Source organism: Patiria miniata, unplaced genomic scaffold, assembly GCF_015706575.1.
Source record: "Patiria miniata isolate m_02_andy unplaced genomic scaffold, ASM1570657v1 HiC_scaffold_1, whole genome shotgun sequence".
NCBI classification, from domain to species: domain Eukaryota; kingdom Metazoa; phylum Echinodermata; class Asteroidea; order Valvatida; family Asterinidae; genus Patiria; species Patiria miniata.
In genome coordinates, this window is record NW_024037047.1 from 24,990,261 (window position 1) to 25,004,030 (window position 13,770).

The 13,770-nt window shown below is 40.2% G+C and overlaps 1 protein-coding gene across 1 annotated transcript; it reads left to right on the forward strand.

Moving 5' to 3' along the window:
- The first annotated feature begins 4,075 nt into the window (after window positions 1–4,075).
- On the forward strand, window positions 4,076–13,770 carry LOC119732146 (tyrosine-protein kinase receptor old-1-like). The gene is made up of 13 exons (XM_038205552.1): window positions 4,076–4,133; window positions 4,680–5,000; window positions 5,738–6,067; window positions 7,249–7,418; window positions 7,982–8,408; window positions 8,762–8,872; window positions 9,124–9,290; window positions 9,836–9,949; window positions 11,536–11,606; window positions 11,742–11,782; window positions 11,976–12,072; window positions 12,867–12,972; window positions 13,673–13,770. The coding sequence occupies exons 1-13, from the start codon at window positions 4,076–4,078 to the stop codon at window positions 13,742–13,744; spliced, it is 2,085 nt and encodes a 694-aa protein (XP_038061480.1). The 3' UTR covers window positions 13,745–13,770.

Here is a 13,770-nt window from a genome sequence, read left to right on the forward strand (position 1 = left end):
CTGTACGTGCTGCATCTGGTTGATACTCAGACTATCAATACGCCATACCATCCGTACACGTACACAAGTTCGAGTTTTTTTATTGTAATGTCGGCGTCTCTCTCTCTTCCCCCCCCCCCCCCACTCGGAACTGAATCGTCATATAACTGCACCACCCGTCATCCAAACTTTCCAAATAATATTATTCCATAACTAAAAATTAACGGACTCTTTTCGTTCGTTGTCTCATGTAACTTAATATGAGCGAATATCAGTTATCCCCGAAAATGAGAAACAAAACCATGAACATGTACATCTTTCCGTACGGTCGTACGTTGTATCCGAAAGTCTGTATAAATATTATATTTTATTAATAAATACCTTGGAGAGTTGATGGTTTCTGATTGGTCGAGACTCGATCACGTGGCCTGGCATTAACGGTGATAATGGGCCGGCTTCAAAGATCAAGCGAATAAATGGCCCCTGAACCAGCATTGATCAAGCCCCGTTCAGCCCCATGCAAGCCAATGATTGGTCAAAATATAGTAACAGTCCTGCGGTAGCTTGTAACAAAAGAGCACTGCACATGCGCTCAACCCCCATCGCGTGATACTGACGCGCGCGTACGCAACACAGTTGCTAGAGATGCGTGCGTGCGCGCGCGTAAGGAAGTTTTGAAACGACATCGTACAGCAGTATACAAATATAACATGGTTTGAGGGTGAACAGTCGATATTCGCTCCCCGAGGTATTGGAAGTTGACAAACAAGTTCCCGAGGCGAAGCCGAGGGAACTAGTTTGTCAACTTCCAATACAGAGGGGAGCTAATATCGACTGTCAACCCAAAATAAACCATGTTATATTTGTTTTACTATACCTCATTCATATTCAGTTGCCGATTTGTTTTATATATAATTGAGCACTTAAAACAAAATTTTCGGAGAAACTTGAAAAGCTCACCAAAAGAATGTGTTGCTCAACTTCACTAGTTCGGTTCGTTTGCAATACAGTAACTACAGTTGTAAATACAGTTGTTTGTGTACAACTTTCTTTTGTACAGAAGGCATCTTTATTGTCCATACATTTTCTCCAGTCCGGCAATTATATAATTTACGCGAACCGCGTACCGTGCAACCAAACAACTCTTTTGGGTGATGTTCGCGCGTGCGTACTACACCCGTGCGACAGTAAAGCTTTGTAAAGCGCATGCGTAGTAGACTGTCGCACGTGTAACCCGTGCGACAGTCTACTACGCATGCGTATTTAGCCTGCGCGTGAATCCTCGCGTGCGCGTTTGGTAAACAGCACACGTATGTTTCAGCCGCTCATTTAGTTTGCGCGCATGCGCACTCAAAATATGAAATACCGATAATCAGCAAACATGGATACCTGCAGTCGCAGTTTGACCCACCGAAGTATCGGTCAACATCACGCTCGAAGTACTTTGATACATTTTTTTCCCCACGAAGACAGGAATTTAGGGCAATCAAAGTCACTTTTGCAAACCTTAGCGCAAAAAAAACAGAGAGTATTTGATGCATTTTTTTGGGTTTTTCCGTGTCGTGTAGTACGAAAGTATTGGGTCACAAATTCAAAACAGGCGACAGTTTAGGGGATAATTTTTCAGTTTTGCCGAGTAATTGTAAACTTGTCTTCACTGAAAAATGGTAAAGGATGCCACGGAAAGTGCGATGTATAAATATCGTTTAAGTCGGAAACCGTTTCAATGAGAAAAGTAAGCTCTCACGTTATACGTTTTTTTCGTTGAATGTAACGTTATTGTGCACGTACCTGTACACAGACCCTGGAATCTGGCCCGTAAACTGAACATGGCTAGCCACGCGCCACGCGCCGCGGCGCTCCTTTTGTAATCTTTTGACGCGTTGGAAACTATACATTTAACTGAAACGATTTACAACTGACCGGTTCCCGGCCCTGAAATGCAGTTAAGTACGATCAAAGAGGGCGCTGGGACCAGTTTATTTGTGCACGAAGCTTTCAAAATGGTTTACTCGAAAAATGACGATTTTTATAAGCTACAGGTTTCCTTCTTACATCAAATCACCTGTAAAATGAAAATAATCTATCATCCTTTCCGATGGTATTACGGCTGATCTAAGGTAAACCCGGCAAATTGTCCAAATGTGTACACCAAACTCAAAAGCGAACGATGTTTTTCCTTTTCATTTTGTACGTTTTTTTGTCCATAATTATTGGTGTTTTTTTTATATATTTGAAAAGGTTTTTAGCGCCGTTACCACACTTTAGAGACAATTTATATCTTTGTTCACTTGGTCTACTGATAATTTTTGGTTTGAATAATCTTTTAAGTACGTTTGGGAAGGATACATTTTAAGACATGAAAACCAGACAATCGTTCAGTGCGTCGTCTGCTACCGCTGTTTGCAAGCCGACGACGCGGAGGAAACCATTGCGCATGCGTGAGAAGACAACTAAATGCACGCACGGTCTATGGGGCTGAAACATACGTGAGCAAGAATGACATCTGGCACGTGATGGTGAACTGACCAGTGAGAGTTTGGCTCTCGATCATGAGTATGTATGAGGTATAGTAATGCAGTATATACTGAGGATGTTTACGACGAAAGCGTAGATCTACGATTTATTTTCTTTGAACACTTCGCCCATCGACATATTTACCTTTCCTAAATCAAGCATCTTTGTAATTCCGGACACAAGGAATGTGCAAACGAGATTTCAGCTTACTCCATCAGGTAAAGATATGAAAACATTGTTGTTTCGCTACGGCAGCAGTTTCTGTTGAGTTTACGTCGTTATAGCTGTTAAGCTAAAAATGGCCCATGAACATGAACACAAAAAAGTCTGGAAATATCGCCGAAAGAAAGTCACAAAATTGGAGCATTTTAACTGTTTATTTCGTTAAAAATGTATTTATTAATGGGAATAACAGTGTGAGGATCCGGTCTTCACTGCGTGATAATGACCGGGTTTGGGGGTGACCGCTGTTAATGGACCTCGACTTCGTCTCGGTCCATTAACAGCGGTCACCCCCACACCCGGTCATTATCACGCAGTGAAGACCGGCTCCTCACACTGTTATTCCCTTATTAATGCTGCTTGATTAAAACTTAAACTTGCCGTGATGACCGTTAATAAATGAAGGTGTCCGAACAAAACACGTTAACAGCCCCCTCCCCCAATATAAAAAAAAAAAATCATTTCTTTAATGGTAATGGACATCATTTTGAAAAAAAATCAAAAACGAAAACTGCCTAAATAAAACAAAAATTAAATATCTATATAGTCTAAATCAAGCATCATGCTCCTGTAGGCCTAATATGTCATGTTCTAGACAAGAGGAACTATTATAACTTCCTCGATCGCGACGGATGGTTTGACTTAAACGGCTTAAATTTGTTTTGCGAATAATGCTCCCAATGAACAAATTAAGTTGAGAATGCAACTTTTCCCCGAGTGACAAACTGGGAAATACGGGGTTAATGCTTCTGGTAATTAGCTTGGGGGTCCTATTTTTCCATATGCTTGATGACATTTAAAATTAATGTGACTTTATGTTAATGTGTATGTTTTTTAATATTGATTGTTGTGTTTGTTGTCTTTTGTGTATGGTGGGACTCATGGAAAACCAGTGGATTCCACTGAATGGGACACCCAGTTGAAATAAGATATAAATAAAAAAGTAATACTAGGATGCCAGTCAAAACCTACATCAATTAACATTATGGAAATGAGCTGGTTTTGAGTCGAGGAAAATAAGAAAATGTATTCGTACACTTGTTTGTATTATGATATCTTACCGAGCTGAACATTTGACAGGTTATTAATGTGTTATTCGTTGTCTCATTGTTCCTTGAATCAGCAAAAATACATGGTTTCTATTTAAATTTCCTTTAAAGAAAGTGAAAGCAGAACTGCACTCATACGTACGAGAGAACTAAATTCACAATATATGAGGTTTGTTTCCTATTTGTTTTGTTTTTTATTAATGCACAGGCAAAGAGCAGCATTTACTGATCACTGTGAGAATTTCATTTTCAGAACCACATAATAGGCCTATAAACGGAACATTACATTTCAGAGCCTTTTGTTCAACATGGCGGTTTTATTCCTCGTAACGATATTTGTGCTGACTTGTTTGCATGCTTCCGAAGGTAAGCCCATTATTCTTCACTGATAGAAATCAAAGTAAATGCAGGTAAAAATAATCACTGGTGCAGGAAAAATAATCACTGGTGAATATAATTTCCTGTTGTGAATTGAAGAATTAAGCTTCGATAATTTCGTCGGAGCAGGCTCGTGTATACTCTGCCGTCCTTGCCCATATGTGTGGTTTATTTTTGGTTACTCCGTATAAATCACGAGTTCAATGAAGGTTCGTGATCGATGCGTCTAACGGATCCAGGAATTTTTACAAGAATTAACCCAGCTGGCTCTGTCCGTATTTTGTACCAAGGTGTATATTATTACCAATATAATTGTTTTCAGGTGTCAGAGCAAAGGGGGGGGGGGGTTGCATAATTTTCAATGGGTTTCTATGGTTGGCAACCTCCCCCCCCCCCCCCCCCCCCTGCTGGATACGCGCCTGTCGACCCACTGTCAACGCACATAGCGCATTTAGGGTAAGCCGCGTTGATTTCCCCCCTCCAGTCGTCGGGTTTACAATTTAATTTCATGCGGATCTTCAACTTTCTTTGAAGCTGGAGCGGTAGAACTCAAGATCCAGGGAGGAAACCCACAATATGCCACCGTTGGATCCAACATCACCTTCACGTGCACGTGCATCCTTTCCGGTGATTACATAGGGAAAGACATTTTATTAAGATGGCTTTTCAACAACAAGCCATTGACCTGGCCTATCTGTGACGATCAAAACGTCATCGACCTCTGGAATGATACCCACAAGGTTTGCAGTTTGACCATCGACCCTGTTACGGAGACATCAGGAGGTGTCTACGTGTGTAGGATGCTGTCCCTAGGCTCAAAGGAATATAGTGCGACTGTGCTGCTCGATGTTATAGGTGAGTCTGCTTATTACAGAACCCGATCCAAACATTTTGTTTACTTCAATAAACCACGTTTCCGGTTTTTTTTTTACATTAAAGTTTCCTTTTTAACCCCTAGCTATTCTTTATCAAGCCTCAAGTTAAAACATGTTTTAATATAAAAAATCCCAAACACTTTATAATAAGTTAACCACAGATTGGTTAAGATCCCCAACTTGTTTTGTACACCACCGTGACAATAAAAAACAATGCAGAACCGCCTTCAAAGCATTTGAGGTGTATTGGTTTTGCTTGTGTGTTTGTTTTCATTCGACCACCCTTCGATGATCCCTTCGATAAGGCCAAAAAAAGTCTCCGGTTTCTGGTATGGAGCTTGCCCCAAAAAGGGGTGCGGCGACGCGGCTTTTTTTTTTTTTTACCTGTTTTTTTTTTCTTGCTTCAAATGTCGGCTGTTGACTGCAAATGGAGCCCGACTAAACTTAGTGCAAATATATGAGAGTCCAGAGAGGCCACATAAAGCTTATTCTCGATCATAACCCCATCTAAAAAAAAAACACGTTAAAAAAGTGCAGCAGCAAGATTCCAGTCAAACCAGTGAGTTTGGCGGTTTTGAGACATCATCTTTCATTGAAAAAAAAACTTTTTCATTTTGCCGACGCGCATGGCTAAGGCAACGCGCGCGCATACCAGAAACCGGAGACATTTGTTTTTTGGCCTAACCCGATTTGACGACTCCTCGGTGGAACGACGAGATGCCACGCTGCATCTGCTGGACCCCTCCACCGGAGCTGTGCTGGACGACCCCGAGTTTGGCCCCGTCTGCGTCCAGTCCGGCACCACGCGGCTATTCGAGTGCAGGATTCAAGACGCCAGACCAGGGGTCTGGAACTTCACGTGGATGCTTGGGAATCAGATGATAGCTACTAAAAGCGAGGCACGGACCGGAGCTGGGCTGGTCAACGTGAGCATCTGGCACATCGTGACAAACCCTGGCATCAAGACTCGGGAAAGTAACCTAATGTGCCTTGCAACGAGCAGTGATCAGTCACTGAGCACCAGAGTGCTGATAACGTCTTGTGCAGGTGAGTATTGTATGTGTTTGCTGGTCCCAGACCTCTTTTTACCTGCCAGTGATTTCACCTATTAGGCATACGTCTAAATGTCATATTCGTTCGTCTTCCCTAAGATCATTTTTCTTAAATGTTACTTTCTTTACCCTGAAACAAATTTATGTCACCAAAATGGGCATCATGTGTTTGTTCTGTCATACATTGATACAATCTCAATGTGTGTTTTAGTGTAAATTCAAGGGACTCATCAAGCAAACTGAAGTGTGAAATATCTTAACGCTTATGAAGTTCACAGATTTTTCTATGGTCCTTTTACATTTGGGTATTCAAAATGTGCACAGAGTTCGCGCAATGTATTTTGGACACCCATTCCTTGTTTTAGAATACAATATTATGAACACTATGAAAATATTATCACGGAGAAAGATAAATAAAACATGCTTTGTGACAGAGGGTATCTCTTTCGATCTTGAGTAAAGTCTTTTAATTTTCCCTGACAATTGCATGACTCATCTACTTGTTTATGACACAACTGAAGAGAAAGCAAAATATGTGATACAACCGTAAAGTCAAAACTACCTTTCATTTTAGTTTTTCTATTTCTGTTGCAAAGACAAACTTTATTCAACTAAATTTACTGTTTTTTCTTCATAGTATATGTTCTGATATAGTCCATCTTCACTTCAATTCTAATCTGAAATTTTGAAGAGCAAAACATTCGATTTTTATTCAGAAAGAAGATTTCATAACGATGCTTTATAGAAAAGTAATAGGATGAACAGAAAATTATACCTTTTATGATTCTGATGTATGACCCAGTCCGACATAGTCATGTGATACATTTTCCTTGTTCAGATGTAATACCCATTCTTAAAGGTACCGGGGTAAGAGTTGACCCAGAATTCGCGTCATATTTGACTTGATACTTTTCAGGGTCAAATGACACTTGTTGAGTAATAATGACACGTTCTGAATCATTATTCAACAGCCAAAAACTTGAAAAAGTGTCAATTTGACCAGTAAAAAAAAATTGACCCTCAAACATGCCAGGTAAAATTTGACCCGGGTTCCGGATCAAATCTGATCCAAGGCTTTCTTTGAGTGTGTCAGCAAAAGAAAACATTGATTTGTCTTGAAAATGTGTGAAATATTCTCATGTAAACAAATAACCTGTTCGTTATTCAATTAAAAAGATGCTCTCGTCAAAGGTGCAAATGTAGTGCTTATCGCCATAGTAACTGTGGCCAGTGTTCTAAGCGCATTGGTTGTCATGGCAATCGTGATGCTCGTCAAGTCTAGAAGGAACCGAAGAGAACAGCGTAGTTTTCAGAGCAAACGTGAAGCGCGATCGTCTGTCGAAATGGTAAGCCTTTGTTTATTTGGCTGATTTTTATAATAAATAAAAATGGAAATATTTACGACAGAAAAAAAATGAAACAAGGAAAGGGAAATTCAAGTGTGAAGGAATTTCATTGAAACTGTCACGCGATAATTTTAAACAGGTATATTATTTATATAACGATAGGAAAATGAAAGTTGCATGCAGAAAAAAATACGAAGGGTCAGGCCTTAAATATATATATACAGACATCTTAGACATGTTTAAATTCAATTATACATGTAATCAAACGTAAGCAAAATAATGAATTTCAAATTTAACTCAGCAGCCTTAAAACAAATCATTTTTGTGTGTAAACAGCATTAAAAGCTTAGTGACCTAAAACGTGCAAATTGTTCAAATGCTATAGACTTGACAAGTATTTTTTTTCTTGAATGCCAAAAGCTTTTCAGAATGGCTTTAAATTTATTGAAAACGAGGGAGGCTTGGCTAGTTTGCAGATGAAATTAATAAGTCGAGAGAAAAACATAGATATGTTTTGTATCAAATATTACATATTTTGCCTTTTTGTGTCTCTTTCTTTCAAGGATGTTGCTTTGGACCAGGATGCTTTAGGACAACCAGGTCAGTCTGAGGTCGGCAGCTCAACGGAAGTGAAATATGAAGACAGAATTGAACCACAAGATCCACACAAATACGAAATAAGGATTTCACCACAAGATTTACACAAGTACGAATACAAAATTTCACAGCAGGTTGCACACCAATACGAAGACACAAGTTCTCCGCAGGTGGAGTATGATGACACTATACCACCACTGGAGGAAACACCAATGCTACTTGAAAGCGATGATGATGACAATCTACCTCCTTGGGCTGAGGGGTGGAAGGTGCCTCGCTGCGACCTAATCATGGATGAGCGAGTCCTCGGAAGAGGGAACTTTGGTGAGGTACGATCGGGTGCTGTGATAAAAGATGGAGAACTGACAAGGGCTGCTATCAAGATGCTCAAAGGTAACCTATATCTACTTATCATATGAGATTAATATATACCTTACAACGGTCTAACGGCAATACACAGACAATTAAGCCCCGCCCAAAGGCGTTTTAACCAATTACAGACAGTGTTTTTTATGTCTGACATGGGTACATGCGCGTGTAATGCGCGCGGCTTGTAAATAGTGGCATGTCATTGATCTCCATTATCAATGTGGCATTCAGTGAGGCTCACGTCTTATGTTCCAATTGCACAGTGGGCGGGGCCTAATGGGGCAGTCAGTTCGAATATACACGTCAACTTTGTGGTATTTAGTTGACAGCTATACACTAAAGGTTAAATAATATTAAACACTGTGTTTCTCAAACAGGCCATGCATCGACGAGTGAGAAAGATGATTTCATCGATGAACTTCGCACGATGACCTCTTTTGGCCACCATCCTAATGTCGTCTCGCTGCTTGGCGCATGTCAGCATCGACGTATGTATTCGGTTTATTGTAAAAAAATATTGATAATATCTGACTGAATAACAACGAAAACAAACCCGTAAATAAAAGACAAAGTTACAGTTGAGATTAAGACAATGTATTAAAATTTAGTTCAGTTTGGTAGTGTGCTTCTTGATCAAGTCGAACAAAGATGAACGAGTTGCTTTCTATCACGTGTTTACATAAACATGTGAAAATAGCGTGTGACATTGACTCCGGAAACCATACTGTTTCTTAATCAGAGGTGTTGTACGTCGCGTTGGAGTATCTTCCCCGCGGTGATCTGCGCAGCTACCTGCGGACGGCTCGCTCACAGTCAGACTCAGACGAGGATGCCTTGTCTTCCGAACAGCTGGTCAAGTTTGCTCTGGATGTTGCCAAGGGAATGGAGCACCTTGCTGAAGCAAGGGTAAGGAGCCGTCGCATATTTGCAATTTTTTTCAGTTGTTGATTATGAAAGGCTCAGTTTTCATATTTACACTCTACTGAAACCCTGTTTGGATTTGACATGCACGAAGTCCGAGTTTTATTTGGATTGATACTATTCATGGTCCAAAACTACATTTCTATTGATCACATTCCGGATCAAAATGCTAACCTACCCACTAAAAGTTCCGGTGTACATTCAGGAATCTACCTCAGGAATCCGGGGGTCAGATTACACCTGACACGCTCCTGGTTCAAATCAAACATTTCACGTATACTAAAATTAATGTGGTCGAAATGACAATTGTTTCGTCACAATGACATTATTCTGGATCAAATGACCCCGAAGAGTAACACAAAGATATGGCATGTTTTCAATTCTACCCAGCTTTAGGTCAAATCTGACCCGAAATTAAATCAAATTTTGACCTTGGACTTTAGGTGCAACTAAAATGAAGGCTCTGTCCTCAGTGAGCAGTTCCACAATGGATTAAGAGGTATTGTTATTGTGTTCTTTGATCTTAAAAGGTGATCCACCGAGATTTGGCTGCCAGGAACATCCTAATATCTGAAGGGCTGACTGCTAAGGTTTCAGACTTTGGACTGTCCAGAGGGGAGGATATCTATGTTCAAACGTCAAAGGTAATTGTTTTAAACTAAACTCCAGACCTATATACCAAGTTCGTATTTCAGTTTTAGAGAGGTTCATACGATGCTGAAAGTATTTTACAAAGCTCATATTGCCAGTCAGACACAAGCAAGACAGTTACTATTGAATAACATATCAACTAGAAAGCACTCAGAAAGCGCAAACCTCCACAAAATCACCTCAGAAACACATGTATACCCATATCCACTGGACTTGCACATTTTATTGCACGTTCCCCACTCACGCATTGTATCAAATGGTTGAGTCCATTGACCTGTTGATTTCAGTGTTGTATGCGCTTGAGCACATAGGGATGCAGACAAGTAAATCGGTCCGAAATTTCGTTATTATAAGAGTATTGTGAAGGCCGTGAACTTGATGATTTGTAAAAAATAAAAACAAAAGAAGGTTGGAAGCCATGCAGCGGACTGCGAGCCCGTATAACTGTGAAATGTGGATGATGATTAGGTCCTAAAATGTCTTATTATGCAATGGAGCATAGGCGTCCATTTTCAAATTGGATGGTTATTTCTCCCAAATATGGGCTATCCATCCTCCCTCATGCCATACACGTGCATGGTTTGGGGGTATTTTTCACAACTTCGCTTTTTATAGGGTGCAGACCAGTAAATCGGTCCGAAATTGCCTACGCCGGCCAAATCACGATTTGCATGCCCTCACATTCTTCAACATTAGATCATTGTGAACGCCGTGAACTTGATGATGTGTAAAAAAAAAAAACAGAAGCTCGCATTTCTGTGAAATGTGGATGATGAATAGGCCCTAAAATTGCTCTATTTTGCAATGGAGCGTAGGTGATGTGCTTCAGGACTACTTTTAGTGGTGATCATCTTTGGATGGAATTTTTCCTCAAAAATCATTAGTAAACACCCAGATAATTGAACAGAAAATGAAAGATGATGAAATAAGCTTTAATTTGATATACTTTTGATTTAATTTGAGTATTTTTACCCGATTACATCTAGAACTGTTTGAGATAACTTATTAAATGACAAACCAACACCGATAGTAGCATTACCTCCTTGGGGGAGGTAATAATTTCGTCAGTCACATGTCTATAAATAGTCCATTGAATTCAAGTCAAGTTTCAAATCAATTGTAGCAAAGTGAGGCAATTATTTTTCGGTATTCCTCACTCCCACATGCTGGTGACATTTCTTATAATTTGACTTTGATTGAGATATTGCAAATATGTATGATCTTGATTCTCGACCTCTTTCTTGGCATGTAAGCTAGGACATTATATGGGACATCCCATATCATGAGAAGTTGACAAAAAGTGCAATCTACACAAAGTCCCGAGTCAAATTTGACCAGGACTCCGGGCTATCAAGTTTCTGCCCTGAAACTTCTGGGTCAAAATGACAATACTCGTGGTCATTGTATTGGTCATTTTGACTCGGAAAAGTGTGATTTTGACCCGAAAAAACAGATCAGATCAAATATGACCATGATTCCTGGTCAAATTTAACCCGTGACTTTTTTAAGGTTAGTTTTCATGCCTTTTCTTTTGCATTTGAATATTATTATTATTATGCATTATTTATTTGAATTATAGAGGCGGGTTCCAGTCCGCTGGTTGGCTATTGAGTCAATCAGGTATAAGAGGTACACGACAAAGAGTGATGTGTAAGTACAAATAACCTCGTTTATCGTTTGGAGTATTTTATTCGTGATGCAGGCCTAAATCTACATATTTTGTTGGGCGAAATATTTCCCGTCACAGAATTAAAGAATTCTTGACTTAATTGTTATCATCATCAGGTGGTCTTTTGGCATCCTCTTGTGGGAAATAACCACAATAGGTAAGACATATTCTGCTTAAAAATATACTGCGTTTTTTTTTGCTCAAATGGAAGAAATCAGTCCTGCCATTATCAAACCGTTGAAGGCAACTTTATTTCCATCAAGATTCTTTGAAGTGGTGTGAAAACTAAACAATTGGTCCTTTCCCCTTTGTCCACTGTATCTAATTTATATTTAACGTACATTGTAAAGGGGGAACCCCCTACCCGACCACCAAGAGCGAGTCACTGGCCAGGAAGCTGAAGGGAGGATACCGTATGCCCAAGCCCAGCAACTGTGACGACAAAAGGTAAGATGTTCACTTTGTGCTCAGTTTTATCAACATGTAGTTTTTGTCCAAAATATATAATTATTGCTTTAAAAAGACCTGCTGAAACATCCTCTTGGCGGAACAGTAGATAGCGAGTGTCAGCACCTCTGCGTGTCAACATTCAAGCTGGCTCGTACGGCAAACTTGACCCAGCTACAATGCTCCGTAGGCCGTACTTTTTTGTGAATGCCGAGCCACCAGTTTGATGAGCATGGGCGTCGCTAGGGGGGGGGGGGGGGGGGCAAGGGGGGCATTTGCCCCCCCCCCCTCTCCCTGGAAAAGCCCCAAAAAAAAAGAAGAAGAAAAAAAAAAAGAGGCGCGAAGACAAAGTGGTGTAAATTTAATGAGTAGGGGGGGCAAAATGTCCCTGCCCCCCCCCCCTCTAAAACTGATAAATCGAGAATGTGTTGAGAAATGCAAACATTTTTTGGCAAAAAAACAATTTGTGCCCCCTCTAGAAAAAATCATGGCGACACCCATGTTGATGAGTAGAAGTATGCATGCATATGAGGTGGGCCTAGGCCTACTTAAATAGTCTGGAAGTCTTTTCGAAAAGGTATAGTCTTGTGGACAAAGAGAGATGCAGCCATATGTAACAATGGACTAGCTGCTATAAACATCACTGCATGTGTTTCTAGTTTATGCTACAAAATATGTTGTTGTTAAAAAAACATTCATTCACGTGATTTCTGCATAAGCGAGTGCTAAAAGGAGGATCTGAAAATCAGAAGAATCTTCACTCGTAAGGTTTCCCTGTGACTCATTTAAATTAGTTTCGCCCTGATGCGTAAGTGCTGGGAAGAGGATCCGAACAACAGACCAAGTTTCTCTGAACTGGTCTCTACCCTAAGTGGCAAGGATGACAGTAAAATTGAACATGTAAGTAAAGCATCAATTTCGCATCAAAGTTACCCTAGCCCACCGCATCCTCTTAGATATTTAGCTAGAGGAAAATAAACAAAACATGTTCCTTTTGTTTAGATAGGTACACTGCACTTAATACATTTATCACCATTTGTGTTGGAAGCAATTATGAAGCCCGGGAAGAGACAGGGTGGATTTTTTTTTTTGGGGGGGGGATTTGCTAATTCGTTCCCACGAATTAATAATTCGTTGCCACGAATTGCTAATTCGTTCGCACGAATTGCTTATTCGTTCGCACGAATTACTATTTTGTTCGCACGAATTGCTAACTCGTTCGCACGAATTGCTATTTCGTTCCCACGAATTGCTAATTCGTTTCCACGAATTGTCAATTCGTTCCAACCAATTACCAACTCGTTTCCACGAATTACTCACGCATTCCAGGATCCACGAGATAGCAATGCGTTCCCTCGAATTAGGAAATCGTGGGGACCAAATAGCAATTCGTGCGAACGATTTAGCAATTCTTGGGAACGAGTTAGCAATTGTTGGGAACGAATTAGCAAATTCCAAAAAAAAATCCACCCTGTCCCTTCCCTTGCTTCATAGGCAATCTTTTTTTACTAGTGTGGTATTTTAAAATCCGGCTAGACCCTAACCACGAGGGTATGCACACATGCTTATAAAGGACATTGTTCATTTCATTTTCTTTCAGACCTATTTTTCTTTTGACCGAGTGCGTTACGAGAATTTGAGTGTCATCCGGCCTGAGTTTGATGACAACTGATCAATCGACATCAGCGTTCCTTCAAC

Bases quoted from the DNA above. Each gene is read 5' to 3' on its own strand.
- LOC119732146 (XM_038205552.1), top strand. From the start codon at position 4,076: ATGGCGGTTTTATTCCTCGTAACGATATTTGTGCTGACTTGTTTGCAT. The intron at 8,873-9,123 runs GTATGTATTCGG...TTTCTTAATCAG, and splicing joins TGGCGCATGTCAGCATCGAC to AGGTGTTGTACGTCGCGTTG. The intron at 12,973-13,672 runs GTAAGTAAAGCA...ATTTTCTTTCAG, and splicing joins ATGACAGTAAAATTGAACAT to ACCTATTTTTCTTTTGACCG.